We start from the raw sequence: 24519 nt of genomic DNA, 5'->3' as shown, positions 1-24519 counted from the left end.
GTATTCTTTTCACGGAGCATGGGTGAAATGAATCCTAATTCGTAGCGAATTATTTAAATATAATGCTCAACTTGAAAGTCTAATTTAAGAAAAGCGTCTTCCAAATCGTAACAATTGTTAATACTGGTAGAAAACGGTTCATTGTAATTTACATTGTATATCAAAGAAAAAAAACGTAGTTTTGAAGCAAAATTCGCAAAATTGTCCGAAGAACCGAAAAGCTGAAAGCTGCTGATAAATAAAGTGTATGAATAGACGTGCTTTACCAAATGTTTGCACTGTTTAACACACGTTTTTAAACTCGAATACTTACACCTTCTACAGCAATTAAACCACATAAATATCATCACATACTTGGCAAGTAAATGTTATGGGATGTTTAACACTTCTATGATCCCCGGAGTTTTAGTTCGAGATAGCAAGTGACCGATGTTCGTCTCATGCAGATCGTATCCAATGTGAGTATATGATAGCGGACACATACAATGGAAGATCTAAAGAAAATAATGAAGATTTCTACTGATGATGTACCAGAAATATGTCTACGATTGACATGTCACTCCATTAAAAAAATGAATTTTAAAACAAACCGGTGGTTTTATAGTTTTTGATTGCAATCCAAAAAAGTAACTTCGATTAAAGTTCTCACAAAGAATATTGAACTCCACGTGAATGGTTTGACCTTTGTACACACTCGTGTCACCTTTCACAAAATAAACCCACATGATGTTTTCCATATTTCTTTTCAAAAAAAAGAAGATCTGGACATGTAGCAAAGAGGTAATTATACCAAAGAAATTATTAAGAAAAAAATATAAATTGTTTTGCAGCAAAACGATAGTGCCCAAATGGTTTAAATTAAGGCATTTGGATATACATATACAATCGGAGAAAGACGGTAAAATACTTTATTTTCGCTTGGAATTAATTTTCGCTATTTTCGCTGAAGGAATGATTCAGAGAAAATAAAATCCAGCGAATATACCTTTTTTCTTATATTTTACATTCAACTCGTCAAAAATCAGTGAAAATAAATTCCATACAAAACACCCAAAAATCCATTCAGCGAAAATTAATTCCAGCTAAAATAAAGTATTTGAGAGTAGTCTCCGAACTACATCCGCAATCTTCATATTTCAGACAAAGGTACCACTTCCGTTCTCATGTTTCTCACAATTATAGAACCAACTGACACCACGGCAATTATGGTGTGACTCAAAACGCAATGATTCTGCAATGATTACAATGCTGTCAAACATTCTTGATCAGAACTTAGTTTTGGATACCAGCACTCGACTGACTGGGAGATGGTATACGTCAATTAAAATGTTACGTCAGTCGTTCTACGCATCTCAAAATGATTGGAAATAACGTCAAATAAGAAACGCTGCACTTCATCTACTAGTATTCCATAGTTATATTTGGTCAACAAAGTCTAAAGAGGATTTAATAAATTGTTTTGAGGAGAGAAATTGTCGGCTTTATCGGTAGACTAGTTCAGGCAAAACATGTCGTCGAGGGCGCACAAACTCACCTCAGGCCAAAGAAAGAAGTGGTCAGAGTTAATACGGCGGGCAGTTCGTGTATTATACAGATGTTTCTTTTTAGTACAACAGAATGTACACTTATGTACACACTTGGGTCGCATGTCATAAGATCCACGTGTAAATGAATAGAACAAATTTATATTATTCCCTTGAAATATCCGAACACATAAAATCTTATTAGATTAGTTATAATTATAATTATAATGTTTAACTTTTTGTATTATTTTGAATTTGACGCCATGCAATTAATCTTAGTGATATTTGATTGTAATGAGAAAATGGATCTAATATTTTACGTAATTTGAAATTTGTAATATATTGTTATTAAACGCAGACTATATTGCGTATTTTTTTCTGTTTTCAATATCTAAGCTTGACGGTACAGTCTATGGTTCGGTTGTAGCTGCTCCGATCATTGCAAATGTAAACACATTTTAATCTTGAAGTTGATTGTGTTATCAATAATGATAAATATCGACTAGAAAGTTATACTTGAACTTGCACCTAGCTACTCCGACTTTTTCTTAAACTTACTTAAGAACTTTGATGTACTAGTATTCTTTTCTAATAGCTACCATAGACCTTATATTGATCCCTTTCTAACACGGAGCATTTATTGATGTATGGTGATAATGAAGTGCGCCCCCTTTGTGAGTGAAAACGAGGCTTCAAAGATGGCGACGTCCTACAAGAAAACACCCGTTCGCTTGCCCAGTGAATTCGGAGAAACATACTCGCGAGATAAGACGTACTGGCAAAATCTTGAGGTATTTGATTTTAAGTTGATCTGATTTGAGTTTGCAGTTGCATTAAGTAAACAACGGGCCCAGTTATTGTGTGTACCTTGTCAACCTTGTACGCACGTGGTATGAATGGAATGATGTCAACATAACCAGGGATAATAACACAATCTCGGAACACGATCAAGTCAGTGTAACGACAATAACGTGATTGTTTGCTGAGCAGTGTTGTCATCGCGGGTAGTTTGGAGAATAAAAAAAAACGTCATGGTTATCCTAGATCACTGATGTCAACTTTGCATAATAAGGGGTTGACCACTATATATTGGGGGGGGGGGGGGTACAGTCACGCGTGTCGTAGTTTTTGTCAGAAATGTACATACTGGGGTTACACGGCAAGCACTCCGTCCTAATTATTGCGAAGTTTTTTTTTATTTTAAAATTGTCCTTCCATTTCAACAAAACCACAAAGATGTATATTTTCAAATTGTTGGCGTAATGTTTATAGGGTTTTTCCTAAAGAGTTTGCCAAGTTCCATGCAAATCTTGTTTGCTCATGCTGTAAGATTGAGTGTACATATACTATTTTAACTTTGACTATCATTTCTGTTGATGTCTGCCAAGTGCGTAATTTTACTGTAGTATTTTGTTTTTCTTTAAGTTTCCCATTACAGTCAAAGAATACAGTGCTATAAGCAATATACACTACTCACCTGTTGAACCTCATAATTATGCTGCGACAAGTTCATCCAGGGTAAGGTCACACTATTTTCCAACCATTACTTGTTTTTTTTTGTTTTTTTTATTTAGAGTATCCCTCAATAAAAGAAATGGATTACATGCTTGTCAATTAATACAAATACTGTTTTGTCTATTGCTTTCATTTCAAGCGAGACAAATTTGTGCGAGTAATAGAATTTTGTGGTAGTTTTTAACAACAGACAATGACAATCCGGTTTCGTCATTTACAACTTTTTTATTTGTTTTCTGTATTTTGTAAACTCAGGTAACATATACTTTCTGATATTTTTGTTTTCGCAGGTTCAGATTTATAGTCCACAAACAGATGAAGTGGTGAAAACCATCTCTCGATTCAAAGACACAGCATATTGTGGATGTTTCCGAAATGATGGCAAACTACTGATTGCTGGTGGAGAGGAAGGTCTTGTCAGATTGTTTGATCTTGGTAGCCGATCCATTCTCAGAACTTTCACTGGTCATCAGAGGTAAGTCACCATGGAAACACTACCGACCTTGAAAAAAAAATTCTGATTATCACACATACCAGTTAAAGTTCTGCATGTCACAGCTTTTTTTGTTGGCAATGTCAAATAAATTGAATAAACAATAGAAAAAGAAAAAAATTACATGAAAAATGAAACAAAAAACACTATTTTTATACATTTCAAATTTTCTAGGCATTTCTTCAATACCTTGTTTTGTTTTTCCAATTTTATTCTTGTAGAATTTATTAATAATTGACTTGGGCTGTAATTCTCAAAAATGCCACCATATCCGCAAGCGATTGCAGTTCTTGAGAACTTGCTTGATTGGTATGAACTTGTGAACTTGTTCATGATATACAGAAATATGTATAAATTGCTGCATATGCCTCTGTCATATTTTGCAGGCCTGTCCACGTTAATAGGTTTACATCAGATAACGTCCACATTATTTCGTGCAGCGACGACAAGACAGTCAAATATTGGGATATTCCAAACGAAACAGAAATCTCACATTTTGAGGAACATACTGACTACATCCGATGTGGCATTGTTAGTTCTACCAGTAATGATTTATTATTAACAGGTGAGTTTATAAACCAGCAGGTCTTTTTTTTTTTCTGTTTGGCTGTGTACCAAATTGAAGCCCATGAAATTCAGCGGAAATTATTTTGGATATGAATATGCATACTGATTAATTTAATGTAGTGGCATGGAAATTACATAGCAAAATTTTGTAGCAGTGAATGTTTCATTTGTTATCTTTAAAAGAGTGGTTCAAAGCGACTTTCTCTGGGGTCCTGGGGAGTCGCTGACTTTTTCTAGGGTCCTAGGGAGTTGCAGTGAATTTTGTTGAATATCATCCTCATGATTGCTTCTAATGTATCAAATTTACATTCTTTGGTTCCTTCTGAACAATATATATACATACAAATATTACATTTTCAGAAATGTGTTTTTCTGCGAACTAAATTTAGCCCTAAAATATGATGGCTGTATAAATAAATAAATATAGATAAATTATTTTTATATTGTAAAGTACAGCAAACAACAAAGACTAGTATGACATGTCTTGTTACATTCAGTAACCTAAACGGAATGTCTTTTGGTATTTTCACTTGTCAGTACAATTTTATAATTTTTGTAAATCATAAATTTTGTTTATGTGTGAAATGTGTTCTAATAGAGCAAATATGATACTTGTTAAATTTGTGAAACATATTTTTTTAATGAATTCAAATAAAGAATATAGAAATGTTCCATTTTCTCTTGTCAATTCACTACGTTCAATTACCCACCATAGTCTGGTCAGTCAAAATTACTATTTTGAACTGTAGGCATTAATCTGTGATTCAGCCAATGACTGAGAGAGAAATTTTCAAGATTTTCACCTTACGTCAAAAACCACGTGACCGAGGCAATGAGGCATTGCCTTACAAGAAAGAAAAAACTTGGTTGACGCATTTTGGCCACAATGTTGGATCCCTTTGTGTCAGCTTTTTAACTGTAATTAGTTCCTCTCATGCATGTCTTGTTTAATTTTTACCGATGTGTTGTTAGAAATGCATAGCAAGAAGGGTAACACGCCCAAGGCTCTTCATCATCTTTTTTTCTTGTCACCCCAAAGATCAAGCTTGCAACTCACATAGCAATGCTATTTGTATTTACTGTGTGCGGGAATCAAGGTTTTGCCTAGTGATTGTTTTTTTTGTAACAACTGGGGTTCCGAGGCCTGGAATGCTTTCCAAGGTCGCTTGCAAATTACCGAGACTGACCACGTCGCTCTAGTTTGTAGTAATCGCTAGTACAGTAATGTGAGCTTGAATGAGTGGTGTGTAGCATGAGCAAAAAGTCCTCCTACTTGTTTTTGGTTGAGAACCTGCCGGAACAAATTGCGTCTCTGCGGTCAGGTAGACCAAATGCAGAGAGAGCATGTTGCAGTTGTCTTTTGTTTTGGCGAGCCGGAAGAAGCACACCAGCAGGATATATTTGCATGCATGATTTTGAGGGGACCAAGCAGGACAGGGATTTGTACATTAACATTTTACACCCCCCTCCACCCCGCATTCTGCCAGCCAAGGATCGCCTGTCGGACCCAGTGACAAGGGATTAATTTTGATTTCCTGAGTCCTGCCCCCACTACTGGTCAATCCTCATTCGATGACCCGCAGCCGCTCCCAGAGGGGACCTGCCCGGCCATCACGGCTGGTGCAACAACGGGCGGCCCCCTCGGAGTCTGTTCTCCGTATTGACTCTGTGAGCCACGCCTTGGGGTGAAGGGGGAACATCAATCCTAATGACCTGATGTTCAACCCCATCATCCTCGATCCTGAAACAGTCACTCTCGGTAGGACTGTCACTTCCGGGATCCAGATGGCGGGATCCAAAGCAATACCGACTGCAGGACCATCCTGGTCTGGCAGAGTGCTGGACGTAGTGGGGAACACACAGACTATGTTGATGGGCGGACCTTGGTCCCCCGTGGAATAGAGGCCTAAGTCTTAAGGTAGGGTAATTCTAATCTCAACCCTTTCCGCTGGACCAAGTGCTACCCGATCTAGCGGTGTTTGAGACCGAAGCCAGCAGAGTCTGGAGTAAAAACTCGTGACCCATCGGATCGTTTAGTTCCTCTCCCGACCCCGGTACCACAAATTTGTTGGTTCGGTGGGACATACAAAGAGGGTGGCCATGTTCATGGAATATTTTGACAGTTCAGTCAGAAATAACGCACGCACTGAGAGCAGAGTGGCAATCCTCAACCTTTGAGTTGTAGCCAGCCCACTGGAACACGTTGTTTTGTGCTGCCAGAACTCTGGTGCATCAAAGGTGGAACACACCAGCCCCTAGACCAGCAGACACAGCCATTGTTGGGACACCACACGGCTATGCGGGATATCCCGCAGTGTCATCTGGCTCTCGTGGCAGGGGCTGTCTTTGTACAGCGGAATGCAGTTTTGGGTGTTTTCACTGTGCGCACCACCGGCTCAGTTACGCAGGTTGGACCTCCCCCACCCTCTTCATTTTTGAGAATGGAAGAAGCAGTCTCGGTGATTCGGGATCCCACTTACCAGTTGGTACAGGTGAGACCCACGAGCCAGTTTGACTTCTGCCAAGGGCAAGCGGTAACTACCCCAAGCTGACAAAACGTAACGAACAAAGCCTCGCTAGATTTGAGCGATTTGAGTGTGGAAACAGGTGGTGCTACTGCTGTTGCGCAAGGCGTTGGTACACACCGTTTCTTCACTGGTCTCAACTACGTGGTCATAGGTAGAGGGTATTATCCTGGTCTGGGTTTGGTATCATTTTCGGCGTCTGACTCTGCCTACAGTTCAAAATAGTTATTTTGACTGACCGTAGTCTATGGTGGGTAATTGAACGTATTGAATTTAGGCAGAGAGTTCTCAGAACCCACCTATTCACATAGTTCATACCCACCATAGACTCCGGGTCCCCCCCGACCACCCAATTTTTTCCGTAGCTTTGGCTTAGTCCTTGGTGCTAAGAAAAAGAACCAGACTGAGGAGGAAGACAATATGGCACCGCCTCATTGCCTTTGTCACGTGGTTCCTGACGTAAGGGGAAAATCTTTAGATCATGGGTATTTCCTCTGACCTAGATTTCTCTCTCCGTCATTGGCTGAATCGCAGATTAATGCCTACAGTTCAAAATAGTCATTTGGACTGACCGGAGTCTATGGTGGGTATGAACTATGTGAATAGGCGGGTTCTGAGACCCCTCTGACTAAATCAGGTTCATTGTTACACTGATCTATGTGTCCAAGGTACTGTATTTGATGTGATGACAAGAGTGAATTTGACAGAACACTATTTGACTGAAAAATAACAGTATTGTGTCTCTCGCTCTACAAGATCCTGGATGCCATATCGAAAGCCACAATCATGTCAATTTGTCTATTCCAGGTTCATATGACCATACTGCGAAATTGTTTGATTTCCGAACACAGAGCAGCGTGTTGTCTGTGGATCATGGCCAACCAATAGAGTCTATAATTATGTTTCCAAACTGTAGCATGTTCCTTACTGCAGGTGAGTGCATTGAACTGTTCATTTCTCGAATCAACATAATTGCAGTGTACCGGCCACTCATTGGTAACATTTGAGAAGGTCAATTGCAGAAACTGAAATGAAAAAAAAATATTGTACTTGTGATTTTATTGAAAAAAAACATGCAGTACAAACTCATTTCGACATTAAAGAAAAAAAATCCAGACACCAATCATTTCTTCCACAACCTCACTTATTTACGTATTTTTAAAAATGGCTTGTGATTGCATGTATGAAGTCTGATTAAAATCTGATGTAATTGCATCTTTTTGAATTACTATCCAGTTACTACAGTTTTAATGGTTCAACAGCCAATTAAAGCTCATATTAAAGGTCACTTTCATTAATTAATTAATTAAGGTCTGCTCATTTTGTAATTGCTGTCCTCAACAAGTTCTCATCTTCGTGACTCATTTAATTTTTGTTTGCAGTATCCTGTGATCACCACAAGAAAGCTGTGGTTAAATACGCCAATATTGTTGTATTCTGTAGTATTTCGCAAATGCATCAATCAGCATGTCTCCCTTCGAATACAATGAACCAATCAATCTATTTGTTGTAGCAGGTGATCAGTGTCCTCATTGTAAAACAAGCACTGATTGGTCATTCACTTTCACTACTCATGAGTATTAAAATCATAATTCTAGAATGCATGATTAGTTGGTGTATTTTGCCACAATATGCTTGGAGTGTAGCACAAAAATACTATGCCAGGAAATAATACAAATATAGATATAAATTTTGATGAGAATGTTGACATTGTTTGCTTCAGGTGGTGTATCCATTAAAGTATGGGATGTCTTGGCGGGAGGTAAACTCTTAGCGACTTTCGGTAATCATCATAAGACAATAACATCATTATGTTTCAATAAAAGTAATGATAGATTATTAGCTGCATCACTAGACAGGTGAGTTTCCATGAAGTTTATTTTCACTGTTGTATGTGACCCATAAATCTTTACCAAACCATGTGAGCTACACACCCATAAATCCTTACCAAACCATGTGAGCTACAGACCCATAAATTTTTACCAAACCATTTGTTCTACAGACCCATAAATCTTTACCAAACCATTTGAGCTACAAACCCATAAATCCTTACCAAACCATGTGAGCTACAGACCCATGAATCTTTACCAAACCATGTGAGCTACAGACCCATGAATCTTTACCAAACCATGTGAGCTACAGACCCATAAATCCTTACCAAACCATGTGAGCTACAGACCCACAAGTCCTTACCAAACTATGTGAGCTACAGACCCACAAGTCCTTACCAAACCATGTGAGCTACACACCCATAAATCCTTACCAAACCATGTGAGCTACAGACCCATAAATCCTTACCAAACCATGTGAGCTACAGACCCACAAGTCCTTACCAAACAATGTGAGCTACACACCCATAAATTCTTACTAAACCATGTGAGCTACACACCCACAAGTCCTTACCAAACCATGTGTGCTACAGACCCATGAATCTTTACCAAACCATGTGAGCTACAGACCCATAAATCCCTACCAAACCATGTGAGCTATAAACCCACAAGTCCTTACTGAACCATGTGAGCTACAGACCCATAAATCCTTACCAAACCATGTGTGCTTACAGACCCATGAATCTTTACCAAACCATGTGAGCTACAGACCCACAAGTCCTTACCAAACCATGTGAGCTACACACCCATAAATCCTTACCAAACCATGTGAGCTACAGACCCATAAATCCTTACCAAACCATGTGAGCTACACACCCATAAATCTTTACCAAACCATTTGAGCTACAAACCCATAAATCCTTACCAAACCATGTGAGCTACAGACCCATGAATCTTTACCAAACCATGTGAGCTACAGACCCATGAATCTTTACCAAACCATGTGAGCTACAGACCCATAAATCCTTACCAAACCATGTGAGCTACAGACCCACAAGTCCTTACCAAACTATGTGAGCTACAGACCCACAAGTCCTTACCAAACCATGTGAGCTACACACCCATAAATCCTTACCAAACCATGTGAGCTACAGACCCATAAATCCTTACCAAACCATGTGAGCTACAGACCCACAAGTCCTTACCAAACAATGTGAGCTACACACCCATAAATTCTTACTAAACCATGTGAGCTACACACCCACAAGTCCTTACCAAACCATGTGTGCTACAGACCCATGAATCTTTACCAAACCATGTGAGCTACAGACCCATAAATCCCTACCAAACCATGTGAGCTATAAACCCACAAGTCCTTACCGAACCATGTGAGCTACAGACCCATAAATCCTTACCAAACCATGTGTGCTTACAGACCCATGAATCTTTACCAAACCATGTGAGCTACAGACCCACAAGTCCTTACCAAACCATGTGAGCTACACACCCATAAATCCTTACCAAACCATGTGAGCTACAGACCCATATATCCTTACCAAACCATGTGAGCTACACACCCATAAATCTTTACCAAACCATTTGAGCTACAAACCCATAAATCCTTACCAAATCATGTGAGCTACAGATCCATGAATCTTTACCAAACCATGTGAGCTACAGACCCATAAATCCTTACCAAACCATGTGAGCTACAGACCCATAAATCTTTACCAAACCATGTGTGCTACAGACCCATGAATCTTTACCAAACCATGTGAGCTACAGACCCACAAGTCCTTACCAAACCATGTGAGCTACACACCCATAAATTCTTACTAAACCATGTGAGCTACAGACCCACAAGTCCTTACCAAACTATGTGAGCTACAGACCCACAAGTCCTTACCAAACCATGTGAGCTACACACCCATAAATCCTTACCAAACCATGTGTGCTACAGACCCATGAATCTTTACCAAACCATGTGAGCTACAGACCCATAAATCCCTACCAAACCATGTGAGCTATAAACCCACAAGTCCTTACCAAACCATGTGAGCTACAGACCCATAAATCCTTACCCAATCTGATTAAAATCTGATGTAGTGTACGGGCTTTAATTATTTTGGCTATAAACTTTTTTTTTTTTTTTTTTTTTATTATATTTGTTATTGATGCCCTTGTATTTTATTATTATACTTTGATTTTGAGATTTTTTTTTTTTTTAATTCCGCCCTACCTACATCTGATCCGACGCCTATGTATGTCCCGTTCAAATCTCGCGTAAGTAACAGCCAATCACAGACCCCCTTTTATACAGGCTGTCGGTTGCTTACTTTTCAGTGTATACGGGCAATCTTTCTGTACATTATATTTTGCCCACTTGAATAAACCATTAATAGAAAATTGCTAGTATATTTTTATTTGCAAAAGAAATTCCACAGCATTTTACAATTTTTGTCATTACATTGAATATTTTTTTCACTTCCAACAAATGTGTACACTTCCAGATACATCTTCGCCAGCCAAGGTTCGTTCATTCAGTCATCGCTTCAATTTTACATCACTGAGCATAATCATCTAGAATGGAAGCAAAAAAATAAGTAAATCGTAATGATTAGAACACTGTAAACAGCTATAGTAAACAATGCAAACTGATTTTAAATTGTATAACGGTCACCGGCCCACGGCATCGACGCAGAAAATTGGAGCAAACAAATATTTCCTGATCAATTGCGATGTGTTCCAAATAAAAAATATTTTATTCCAGTCCAAATCAGCTCAATTACTTTAATAAAGAGTTATTGTATAATGTACAAAATGTTGATACAATTTGATGAATATTTACAGCTTCAATACCGTAGACGATTTTGGCCCGATCGTCAACAAAACATCACCCGTCTCCAGGGCAGGCGACTGGAAAAAGACACTGGTGTTCGGTCGAACCGGTGGAAACAAAATCAACACTCCCAGAATAACTATGCGGAATAACGATCTAAAGTCGAACCATTCGAGTCACAATATTAACATAAAAATGACTTTCGTTGCATTTGACAATGATAAACTTACCGAAAAGCCGTGTTATTCACGGTCGCTAACGTCGGTATAATCCGCCATTTTATTTGAGTGTGTTTGCCACCCGGTGACGTCATCATGTACGCTATAGAAGGAGGTATGTGATTCGTTGACTAAAATCGTCGATAGTGGGTCTCGTTGAAATCTCGTTACATAGGCGTCGGATCAGATGTAGGTAGGGCGGAATTAAAAAAAATCACAAAATCAAAATCAAAGTAAAATAATGAGATAAAAGGGCATTAATAACAAAGGTAATAAAAATAAAATTAAAATAAGTTTATAGCCAAAATAATTAAAGCCCGTACACTACATCAGATTTTAATCAGATTGATCCTTACCAAACCATGTGAGCTACAGACCCATAAATCTTTACCAAACCATGTGTGCTACAGACCCATAAATCCTTACCAAACCATGTGAGCTACAGACCCATAAATCCTTACCAAACCATGTGAGCTACAGACCCATAAATTCTTACCAAACCATGTGAGCTATAAACCCACAAGTCCTTTCCAAACCATGTAAGCTTACACACCCATAAATTCTTACTAAACCATGCGAGCTACACACCCACAAGTCCTTACCAAACAATGTGAGCTACAAACCCACAAGTCTTACCAAACAATGTGAGCTACACACCCATAAATTCTTACTAAACCATGCGAGCTACACACCCACAAGTCCTTACCAAACCATGTGTGCTACAGACCCATGAATCTTTACCAAACCATGTGAGCTACAGACCCATAAATCTTTACCAAACAATGTGAGCTACACACCCACAAATCCTTACCAAACAATGTGAGCTACAAACCCACAAGTCCTTACCAAACAATGTGAGCTACAAACCCACAAGTCCTTACCAAACAATGTGAGCTACACACCCACAAATCCTTACCAAACAATGTGAGCTACAGACCCATGAATCCTTACCAAACCATGTGAGATACAAACCCACAAATCCTTACCAAACAATGTGAGCTACACACCCACAAATCCTTACCAAACAATGTGAGCTACAAACCCACAAGTCCTTACCAAACAATGTGAGCTACACACCCATAAATCCTTACCAAACTATGTGAGCTACACACCCACAAGTCCTTACCAAACCATGTGAGCTACAGACCCATAAATCCTTACCAAACCATGTGAGCTACAGACCCATGAATCCTTACCAAACCATGCGAGCTACAGACCCATGAATCTTTACCAAACCATGTGAGCTACAGACCCACAAGTCCTTACCAAACCATGTGAGATACAAACCCACAAGTCCTTACCAAACAATGTGAGCTACAGACCCATAAATCCTTACCAAACAATGTGAGCTACAGACCCATAAATCCTTACCAAACAATGTGAGCTACAGACCCATGAATCTTTACCAAATAATGTGAGCTACACACCCACAAGTCCTTACCAAACAACGTGAGCTACACACCCACAAGTCCTTACCAAACCATGTGAGCTACACACCCACAAATCCTTACCAAACAATGTGAGCTACACACCCACAAGTCCTTACCAAACTATGTGAGCTACAAACCCACAAGTCCTTACCCAACAATGTGAGCTACAGACCCATGAATCTTTACCAAACTATGTGAGCTACAAACCCACAAGTCTTACCAAACCATGTGAGCTACACAACTATAAATCCTTACCAAACCATGTGAGCTATAAACCCATAAATCCTTACCAAACCAAGTGAGCTACAGCCCATAAGTCCTTACCAAACCATATGTGCTACAGACCTACGTGTTATACATGTATTGCAAATTCCAATTGTCTGTTATTGTTTTATTTACAGACATGTTCAGATATATGATTTGACGACATATAAAGCCGTACATAGTTTGACATACCCTGGTTCCATTCTCAGCATGGCATTGTCGGTAAGTCACTACAACAGTTGGTATTTAATTAATTAAGTAAATTGTAAGGGTTGCTTTCTAGTAAAGGTACTAAATATGTAAAAGCACAAATTCTTGAGTGAAAGCTTAAAATCAATGTCAAACAGCAAATCAACTGGTGTACCCTAACTTGTAACATCAAGTCGTACTCTGGCAGCCACTTTGAATGAAAAATAATCAACTGAGGTTCATATTTGACTAACTTTCACTCTGTCATAAATTTTACAGTATCACTATCTTGTGATATGCCTGCCCTTGGCTAAAGGTAGCAACAGGGGTATGTAAAATTAGTAAATTGATCTGTGATTCAGAAATTCTCTAAAAGGGACTGAGCATGCTACTATAACAACCTATATATCATCTGAAAGCTTAGATATAATGAATACAGTTATGAATATGTCGTAGCCATGTTTATCCAAGTGATTACCTGATGACAAATTTGTTATTCTGCTTTTTTTACTATACAGATTATTGAAAACAGTTTTTTTCAACATTTTCAGTAATGCAAATGACCTTTGAATTGCACATGACATTGATAACACTTTAGGCTAGCATTCATTTTTTTTATCTGCCTTTGTTATTTAGCTAAGACCAAATACCTACAGATACAAATGTATGTTACCAGCAACTGATTGTTGCTATTGTCATTCTCCTCACAAACCTAGACGACTGATTTACACGAGTTCAGTATTTAATTTAGTGTAAGTTATAAATGTCAAATTATAACATAATAATTTAATATAATATTTACTTTGTTAGCCTGATGAGAGAACCTTAACTGTCGGTATGTCAGATGGTCTGCTCAGCATCCAACACAGAAAAGACGACAAAACAGAGCTGCCTCGAAAAAAAAATGCATCACAGCGTAATTATCGATTCTTTGTAAGAAATAAGCCGATATACGAGACGTCAAAGGTAAGCTACTGTAGAAGAAGTATTCACTGGGTTTAATTTTACGAGATTCAGTGAAAGAGATATTCACTGGTTGTGAAGGAAAACATGCATTATATTTTGTATATCAAATACACAAACATGCTTTTACAAATCAATAATAATATTATTAATTTTTACATTTATTGACAGGATGCATTTGTTGTACCTCATTACAAAAAAGAATATTTAAAGAACTATGATAAGCATCTAAAGTCATTTGCATATTCCAAGGCGTTGGATTGTATCTTGCTGGATGTAAGTATGCGAATGCATCAAACAGAGTCGAGTTTCTTTTCACATGCAAACAGCACCTAGACAGCTGCTTTTCACATGCAAACAGCACCTAGACAGCTTCTTTTCATATGCAAACAGCACCTAGACAGCTTCTTTTCATATGCAAACAGCACCTGGACAGCTTCTTTTCATATGCAAACAGCACCTAGACAGCTTCTTTTCATATGCAAACAGAACCTGTACAGCTTCTTTTCATATGCAAACAGCACCTAGACAGCTTCTTTTCATATGCAAACAGCACCTGGACAGCTTCTTTTCATATGCAAACAGCACCTGGACAGCTTCTTTTCATATGCAAACAGCACCTAGACAGCTTCTTTTCATATGCAAACAGCACCTGGACAGCTTCTTTTCATATGCAAACAGCACCTAGACAGCTTCTTTTCATATGCAAACAGCACCTGGACAGCTTCTTTTCATATGCAAACAGCACCTAGACAGCTTCTTTTCATATGCAAACAGCACCTGGACAGCTTCTTTTCATATGCAAACAGCACCTGGACAGCTTCTTTTCATATGCAAACAGCACCTAGACAGCTTCTTTTCATATGCAAACAGCACCTAGACAGCTTCTTTTCATATGCAAACAGCACCTAGACGGCTTCTTTTCATATGCAAACAGCACCTGGACGGCTTCTTTTCATATGCAAACAGCACCTGGACAGCTTCTTTTCATATGCAAACAGCACCTGGACAGCTTCTTTTCATATGCAAACAGAACCTGGACAGCTTCTTTTCATATGCAAACAGCACCTAGACAGCTTCTTTTCATATGCAAACAGCACCTGAACAGCTTCTTTTCATATGCAAACAGCACCTGGACAGCTTCTTTTCATATGCAAACAGAACCTGGACAGCTTCTTTTCATATGCAAACAGCACCTAGACAGCTTCTTTTCATATGCAAACAGCACCTAGACAGCTTCTTTTAATATGCAAACAGCACCTGGACAGCTTCTTTTCATATGCAAACAGCACCTAGACAGCTTCTTTTCATATGCAACAACACCTAGACAGCTTCTTTTCATATGCAATCAGCACCTAGACAACTGTAAAATTATTTTTTGGTCAACTTAAAATTCACCATGTCTCATGACAGCACCATGTCTCGTGACACATCACCATGTCACATAATATCACCATGTCTCGTGACATGTCACATGACATCACAATGTTACTAAGATGAATTTGGCTCAGACTAAAAAAATATGAACAAATTTAGGAAAAACCAAAACATTTCACCCATTCATCTACATTACTTGTGTACAAAGCATTTTACTAATTAATATAATCACAATCTCCATGATGCTTTAGTCAAAAATGTTCTGTAACCATGCATACATTACAATAATTGTAACTCAATGAACTTTTCCTGTTATTTCAGCGGTCTCACAGGTTGTCAAATCCAGCCATTGTGGTAAGTGTCCTGCAGGAATTAATCAGGCGTAATGGTTTACAAATAGCTCTAGCTGGTCGCGATGAAAAGTGGTTGAAGATAATGTTGAAGTTTCTTCAAAAGAACATCACCAACACAACTTTCAGCACTACGTTATTAGACGTTACTAATCAAGTTGTTGGCAAGTATTATTCATTTAATAAGATGGTTTATCATTTTCCACACCACCTATTCAACATTTTTGTAAGAACACCAAACTGCACAATATAATTAATGAGCATTTCAGGTACTGTAGAATACTGTAAAATACTTTATTTTAGCTGGAATTAATTTTCGCTGAATAAACTTTTTGGGTGTTGCGTCTGTGCGTCCGTCCGGAGTCATATCTCAGAATCCCTTGGACCGATTCTGTTCATTCTTTGCATGTGCCTAGTACTTTATGTGGGACATATGCACATGCAGTGGTTTAGTGATTCAATTCAAAATGGCCGACTGGCAGCCATCTTGTTTTTTGAAAATGTTGTATTTTGGACATGCTATGTCAGTTTTCATTCAAATTTAGTACATAGATCATACATGTTAGGATACATGTCCCCGACTGTTCGTGAGTCTGTCCGTCCGTCCGTGTGTCAGTCATATTTCAGAATCCTGTGGACCGATTCCGTTCATTCTTTGCATGTGCCTAGTACCTTATGTGGGACATATGCACATGCAGTGGTTTAGCGATTTGATTCAAAATGGCTGACTGGCAGCCATGTCGTATTTTGGACATGCTTTGTCAGTTGTCATTCAAACTTGGTACATAGATTATAGATGTTAGGATACATGTCTATGACAATTTGTTTCAAAATCTGGTCAAGGATGGCTGATTGACAGCCATCTAAATTTTTGGCCTTACTACTATATATCCACAATTTATGTACCATTTTCATTCATATTTGGCACATACATCATACATATCAGTGTGTTTCATAATCAGATCAAAGATGGCCGAATAATGGCTGTTTTTATTTTTGGCCATATTACTACTACACAGAACACGTGTTTTGATGTAAATAAACAATCTGTTGTATACGCCACTTGGAACTCAAGTTTCAAAGACATGCTCGCGACAACCCCTCCACTTTAATATGACGAGCACAAAGAGAACTTTCAAAAATTTAACGGGGACTGTGTCATTTTCAATGACTTGTTTTAAGTTGAATGTAAAATATAGGAAAAAAAGTTTATTCACTGGATTTTATTTTCACTGAATCATTCTTTCGACGAAAATTAATTCCAAGCGAAAATAAAGTATTCCACAGTACTTTATTTCCACTATAAAATCCAGCGAATATACTTTTTCTCCCATGTCTGACATTCCATACAAAAAAAACCAAAAGCTTTTTAAGCGAAAATTATTTCCAGCTAAAATAAAGTATTTCACAGTAATCTCCTTAGATGCTTGTGAATTGGCTTCCATTGAGAATTGCTGTCTCACACAATCCTTAGCTAACTTTTATTCAACTGGTAGTAGTTCAATGTGTCGTTGCTACATTTATTTACGGGTACCTCAAAAGCGTATCTACAACAATACCTATTGGGTTGCAGGAGCACATTTCAAATTTGACTGCCAGCCATTTTGGATAAAATGTACCTCTAGGTGATTTTATCGTTAAGTAGGCTTCTACTATAATAATATTTAGATATTACTAAACAAGTGTTGTTTATATCACAGACATATACGGTCCAACTATAGCAGAGTCTCCAGACACAGCTTCTTTATTTCAAAGTCTTCATAATAAAGTAGAGAAAGAATTGCAGTTCCAAGATGGTTTATTTGAAGTGATGGGAATGCTAGACGTCATCTTAGGTTCAGCAAGCACACAGGTGGAGTCAAGTGATAAAACAGATATAGACATTGGATGGAATAATAATGTAGATAAAATGATGGTTGATGCGTAGTTAAATAAAGATTGATTTTATTTATTAAATATAATTGTCATAATTGTGTGTAACTATGGTAGGTGATTTAAATTGCAGGTAGGACTCCTGGTCTGGCACAACTGCCATGCAACTGTTGATCAAATTTGTTGTCTACTTGCACATCACATGAAGAAGTCATTGAAAATTTGTGTTACCTAAAATGAAATTGTTGAGACATAAGACGATTCGCTCTGCTCAAAAAACAACATGTTTCTGGTTGTTTCCATAGTAGAACATGATCATGTAGCTAACGTTGTTTTATAACTAAAACCCCGAGCCCTGTATACGAAGTTTGCAATAACATTCAATCTATAGTCACTTTACTCAATTACTAGAACTTATTCTGCTGTTATTATTATGTCCGACCATATTTTCTAGATTCTTTGATTGAACTCGCCATTTCGGTTCATTTAAATTTCAATGTTCCGCTGAGATTACGTTGATGCATGATCATTTGAATACTGCTATTACCAGACTGGTAGGAGGTAATACGGGGCAAAAGTAACAATTTGTTGGCTTTTGCCATGGCAATAGTGGGCTATGATTTTTTCCCCTCGATTAGTGATTGTATGGTATGACCTGCCTGCCAAATATAAACAAAATCACAGAGAGTTTCTTGGTAATAAAAAAAAATAGTAACTTTGTGCCCAAAGTCGAGTAGAATAAGCAATGTCCGAGGTGTTTAATCTTAAAAACCGTAGGAGGAGATACATTTGGTGCGAAACTATTTAAAAAAGGTGTGGCCTGCACGTTTGAGCAGAATCAGCAAAGCCAAAAAAATCGCAGAAGAATTAATACGTGAAGACACTGCAAATTACACAAGTGATTTTAAGGGCAATCCGAGCAAAGCGGAATGCAATATATACAATGAAAGACCATTTATACCAATATCTGATACTACAATCACTCCATCTTTTCTACAATATACCAAATTCTGAGCCGCATTTAGCCAGTTTTCACTAAATCCTTTATTATTCGGTATTGTTCTGTGAAATGTGCGTACTCCAAAATGTAACAAATTTGTTTTGTATAGCTTCATATTTGCATGTATGAATGAATGAAAAATACATTTTATGAACATGGGGTAACCTGAATTCCTACAATATCAAATCAGTACAAAACTGGTAAAGTAAAATATTTGCATATTCTAGATGTGTATCAATCGTTTACAAGATGGATATTGTTGTAAACCTTGTAACGAGATGAATCTTGCGTTAATGTACGCACTAACAATTTGATGGTGGCGACCTGTCTCTGGTGTCCTACAAAAATGAAACATGCTTTTTTTGCAGGGAAAATACTACTATGCCATAATACAAGTTTATTTCCTGTAAACTTGATACCACTAATCCAAATTGTTTTGAGATTCCCTTACCCATCATGCAATAATGTGAATAGCCATGTTATCTGTTCTAATAATTATGTATATTTTGTTACAAAAATACATCTGATTACTTATCATTAGCATATTTTTGAGCTTTGCCTGTTATATTGAAAAATACAGCCCCTTCTGAAGTGATCTGTTTGAAGGACATTTTTGAAATGTTTATTTAAATAAATCACTATGAATGACAGCGATGGTCACAGTTCCGTTTTAGGTCCAAGAGCGAGTACCATTATCTTGGTGAGATGTGATCTGAACATCCCTTCTTTGTAGCTGACTGTAACGTAAAATGAAAAAAAAAATTAAACAGCTGTAGTTCATGAAATAAAAATATAATTGGGAAGCATGTCCAGCATCCTTAAGTGACAGATAGCACTCTTGTATTCCTATTGCACACTACAAATTTCAAGCATTTATCATAATTTCAATATCCATCCAACAGAGGGCACTGTCTGCCCCTAGAGGGCCCTAATCATTTGGCACAATATCGAAGATTTACAAATTGCTTAATTTTCTCCTCTAGGAATCTTTGTTTTAGCAACTGATAAAATCTGTCCTAAGAACCCAGTGTAATTTTTACTGCAACAAACTTGAAAATATTTTCGGATATTTCTATGCTCAAAGCAGAGGGAACGTCACCTGTGTGAGAATTGAGTCCCAAGTGATGATGATAACGCACACTAAAAATGCAAAGGCTCATGGGTAGACGCTTGTTTGTAAACGACACTCTATAAGCTGTATGCGCAGGTGACGACTCCCCAGCTTTAAATTAGAGCAGCACGAACTGTTACACATTTAATGGTGGTCAATTTTGATGTAGTGGAGGTATCTTCATGCAATATTCCCCTCCCCTCAACACTGAGCTACAAAAAAAGAAATTTAAATTCAAATTATTTGCAGTAAATCTTGTCTGACAAACCTGCGTTTTTCTTTTTATTGACAACATATTCCTCGGCTCTAAGTGGTTCATCGGCATCACCCTGAAAAAAAGAAAGTATAACAACAATGTTAAAATAGGTAAACATAGAGACATTTGGATGCAGCAAGAAGAAAGTAACCAACATCTAAGACATGCTGGTGTAATACAAACAAATTTATGCTACAATGATTTTATTTCATGTCCCCTGTGCATATCGCATTCCAGCAGATGGGACAAGATTTGTCAACCTATCAGAGTTCAACCTGTAACACAAGTTCTTATTGGTTGCTGAACATACAAAGGTTGAACACAATTTGCAAAGGTCAGATGAAGTGTTGAAAATCACATGCTGTTTATTGAAGAGCCACAGTTTTTGAAGTCCATGCAAACAATGCGTTTTACATGTGCTTTATACATTGCAAATCAAATCTGACACGGGACAAAGACTGGCACTTTGAAAAGAAGTGTTTACATACTGGAACGATTTTTCATTGAGTTGTGTGCTGCACTACTAGTGGACCATCAGAACACCAAAGCACACTGTATTGCTACTCTCCATTGTTATAATAATAATGCAAACTATAATAGGCTAACCTTTTCACCACCAGACCTTCTCACCTAATTTTGTTTGCACTTTTTTCCTATATTCTTCAATATTTCTGGAAATGAACCGTAATTTTGGAGCCACCAAACAAAATTTGAGTCAATTTTCAATTTTTACTTAAAAAATTTGGCTATTTTTATCCTAATTTTCTGAAGGAAAATGCAGACTATAAACGTGACTATTTTGTGAATTTATGATGAAAAGAGGGAACTGGTGGTGAAAAGGTTAAATTTGTGCATGAAAAAATACATAATATTTCTTTACTTACAAATGCTTCTGCTTCTTCAATTTTGGCTCCCTTAATTTTTAAATTAAATAACTGGAAGAATAAATATGACCTTCCTCCTGGCCTTTCTACTGTACATGTGAAGGAAGTTTTTTCTGGGTTGGCAGATATTGTCATAACCCAACCCTACAAGAAGAGAAAAAAAAAAAAAGTCATCGTAACTGTTTTTTGGACTACTGGCAGTCAAATTTCATTCAAAATTTTCATTGACAATACGTCTTTTGCATAATTAAAGGAGGACGGAAATCCCTAAAAGGATGTTTTTACTGAATCATCTCTTCAGCAAAAATAGTGAAAATAAATTGCAAGCGAAAAGTACTTTACAGTAGTAAACTTATACTTGCCTCGTTTGTTCCTCCATGTGACACATATGTAAATGCACAGGAGAAACTACCCTGTAAACAAGCAAAATTTTTCCCAATTATGGTACACCTAGAAACTACACACTTAAAAACAAATAGAAACATCTTGTTCAGCCATTACAGTGAAGGACAGGAAGCAGTTATAAATCAAAATAACTGTTAGATTTCAAATTGACCAATCCAGAAAGGGTACTGTAACATTATTGGAAGGTCTAATTGTTGAACATCATCCAATCAACAAGCAATTCATTTTGAATAAGTCGGTGTCATCCAATCAACAAGCAATTCATTTTGAATAAGTCGGTGTCATCCAATCAACAAGCAATTCATTTTGAATAAGTCGGTGTCATCCAATCAACAAGCAATTCATTTTGAATAAGTCGGTGTCATCCAATCAACAAGCAATTCATTTTGAATAAGTCGGTGTCCGCAATTGCTATGTCCCATGAAGTCATCTGCATGCATCATGGACAATACTTGAGTGAAACTTGATGATTGGTATTTACAAATTTTCATAAGTATAACTATATGACAGTTTTCTACCTTATCGACAAAAAAAATATATGAGCCTTCTATCAAAACAATTTAACCATAGACTTAATTTTAACGTCCCATCTACAGCGTTGTAATTATTACAAAATCAATGTTGTTTCAATATACAGCGCCACCATGAAACACGACTACTGGTTATGCTAGTGAAAACAAATGAACATCTTGTTGAGTCGTTTGCAAACTTGTTTTGATAAAAAACTTATCGATTGTACACATTAGTTGAAAAACTGTTTTTAAGTGATGCGTATTGTTTCCTGGTTAGTAAAAATAACTAAAATAAAATTTAATTTAAATAAAAATCAAACAGATCTTATTTTCTTTTGGGCTCTCGGTCATGTGATTTTATTATCATTGCACATTATACATGTATGTATAACTAATTCAAATGCATTGTTATTTTAGGTAGCATACAGTTGAGTTACGAGTCTGGCCTAAACCCACTGAATGATTTCAAACATCATTGTCTTACATCGTCATGCCCCAGTGTTACCGATGGATAGACAAACTACATAACGATAATGCTGTTTGTAAATCAAAAAGCATTGTAGATTGAATAAACATCTTGGGGATTTACATTTTTATTTACCCAAACTGTGATTGACTGGCATACATTTTGCATACATTAGCTGCATTTAAAACTCATAATTTGTACTTGTCGCAGCACGTTTTGACCGAAAACAACACCATTTATATATCAAAAGCCCAACACAGCTTGATCTCTAAACATCGTAAATGGCACATTTACCAGAGCTCCCGCCACGATGTTAGCGGCTTGGTTTGGATAAGCGTTCTAATTGCAGCGGCCATCTAGCCCCTATTTATAGTATCGGTTCCCCTAAAAAGGTCACACATCCTGGAACTTTTTGGGGTATTAATTTCCAATATCATACCTCAATTTTTGTCAGGTTTAACTATCTTAGAGCTTCAATGACAACTTTTTTGCATTTATTTGTAAATGTAATCAAGAAATTCTCATTTATAGCAAGTTTGTAAACCCCCCCCCCCCCCCCCCGGAAAGTACAGTGCTTGGATGTGTGACCTTTTTGGTGTTGTGCAAATGACCATTTTTGCCACTATAATTTTTTGTGATTTCATTCATTTACACAACTGCCCAAACATGTGTACAAGAAGACAACTGGACTTTTCTCAGTCATTACGGTATCACAACAGATTAATGGTGCCTTGCATCATTTTTACATTATTGACGTTTTTATTCTTTCTTTTTATGTGTGCATGGAAATTAATTCTTACCTAGATGCCCAATGAAATGTATGCTGCAGTTGCTTGGAAAATTACATTTTAAACTTTTTTTAATTTTTTTTTTTAATGTCTATGTGTCTTAAATAGTATACAATGAGTTTAATGAAGGCAGGAAAGTTTTCCATATGAAAATACTAATTTCTCATATTGCAACTGTAATTAATATTGATATTCTCAGCATTTAATGTCTCAAGTGACTAAAACTGTGTACTTAAGTTTTTCATAAATGCAACTTAATTGCGCAAGGCGTGGGGGCGATTCTCTATCCTGTGTCCAGGATGGACGCGAATCTTAAATGAGAGTTTTCCAAGACAAACGGCAATAGCGTCGTAAATGCGCACCATGCTGACAAACTGATCACTCAACCGACAAACGGTAAATACATAGCGCCTGCACGCAAAATGATTAATGAAGGGACGGCCGGTAACTTGCGTAGCTACTACATACCATGCTGTGCTCGACAGTAATTGTCTCGCCACCTGGCTTTACATCAAAAACTTCCTCTAAAACTCCATGTTCATTATTCAGATGTGCCGTACCGGCAAGGAAACCAAGTACCGTGAATAAAACTATCACAACAACGGGGACGAGCGATCCTATCGACAGCGCCATGTTGGGGATTGGTAGTTTCAACCAATTAGCATCGAGAACATGGCAATACTACCTAACTTCATGTAAACTAATCTATGAAAGCCCTTTAACTATATATATGTTTCATACAGGCACATCCGTGATCGTAATTTCGTTCACATACCCGTAAATCAAAAATCACAATAACACTTTATTATCACCGTAAAGAAATTACAATCTCTTTGTGTTCTGAGTAATAAAGTTAAATTAATGAACATGAACACAAATTAATTAATAATAAATTAATAATAAAAGTATTAAAAAAACAAAGAAAGTTACTAAATGCTTCTCTTCAAGTTTGCATTATCAATATCAGTTGGTATCTAATGTAAGAATTAGACACTAGATACCAGCCGACCCCCCCCCCCCACTGCTCGTAGGGACTGCGTACAGTTGATCATAGTTCCTTGACTCCCTGTGGTGATGGCTGATAAATAACAAAAAAGTATGTTCTTTTAATCAGTTTTGTGCTTTTTTCTATTGACCTGTTTT

At 37.3% G+C, this 24519-nt stretch overlaps 2 protein-coding genes across 2 annotated transcripts; one reads left to right on the top strand and one right to left on the bottom strand.

Moving 5' to 3' along the window:
* The first annotated feature begins 2209 nt into the window (after window positions 1–2209).
* Window positions 2210–18043, top strand: LOC100378115 (U3 small nucleolar RNA-associated protein 15 homolog). Its single transcript, XM_085506995.1, has 11 exons — window positions 2210–2314; window positions 2949–3041; window positions 3329–3513; window positions 3918–4096; window positions 7431–7556; window positions 8347–8482; window positions 13341–13425; window positions 14203–14358; window positions 14527–14631; window positions 16054–16246; window positions 17783–18043. The coding sequence occupies exons 1-11, from the start codon at window positions 2222–2224 to the stop codon at window positions 18007–18009; spliced, it is 1578 nt and encodes a 525-aa protein (XP_085363121.1). The 5' UTR covers window positions 2210–2221; the 3' UTR covers window positions 18010–18043.
* A 1390-nt stretch (window positions 18044–19433) lies between these two features.
* LOC102810165 (myeloid-derived growth factor-like) lies at window positions 19434–24058 on the bottom strand. The gene is made up of 5 exons (XM_006815834.3): window positions 23845–24058; window positions 21568–21618; window positions 21206–21349; window positions 20334–20394; window positions 19434–19691 (listed from the first exon to the last, which is right to left on the bottom strand). The coding sequence occupies exons 1-5, from the start codon at window positions 24007–24009 to the stop codon at window positions 19612–19614; spliced, it is 501 nt and encodes a 166-aa protein (XP_006815897.2). The 5' UTR covers window positions 24010–24058; the 3' UTR covers window positions 19434–19611.
* Between the last annotated feature and the right edge of the window lie 461 nt (window positions 24059–24519).

Source organism: Saccoglossus kowalevskii, chromosome 13 (genome assembly GCF_978046115.1).
Source record: "Saccoglossus kowalevskii chromosome 13, keSacKowa6.1, whole genome shotgun sequence".
Classification (NCBI taxonomy): domain Eukaryota; kingdom Metazoa; phylum Hemichordata; class Enteropneusta; family Harrimaniidae; genus Saccoglossus; species Saccoglossus kowalevskii.
This window is presented reverse-complemented; position numbering and strand designations above follow the sequence as displayed.

Coding starts and splice junctions, on each gene's coding strand:
- LOC100378115 (XM_085506995.1), top strand. CDS start 2,222: ATGGCGACGTCCTACAAGAAAACACCCGTTCGCTTGCCCAGTGAATTC. Junction 3,042..3,328: donor CTGCGACAAGTTCATCCAGG/GTAAGGTCACAC, acceptor TTGTTTTCGCAG/GTTCAGATTTATAGTCCACA. Junction 7,557..8,346: donor TAGCATGTTCCTTACTGCAG/GTGAGTGCATTG, acceptor TGTTTGCTTCAG/GTGGTGTATCCATTAAAGTA.
- LOC102810165 (XM_006815834.3), bottom strand. CDS start 24,009: ATGGCGCTGTCGATAGGATCGCTCGTCCCCGTTGTTGTGATAGTTTTA. Junction 21,350..21,567: donor CACATGGAGGAACAAACGAG/GCAAGTATAAGT, acceptor CTCTTCTTGTAG/GGTTGGGTTATGACAATATC. Junction 19,692..20,333: donor CAATAAAAAGAAAAACGCAG/GTTTGTCAGACA, acceptor TTTACGTTACAG/TCAGCTACAAAGAAGGGATG.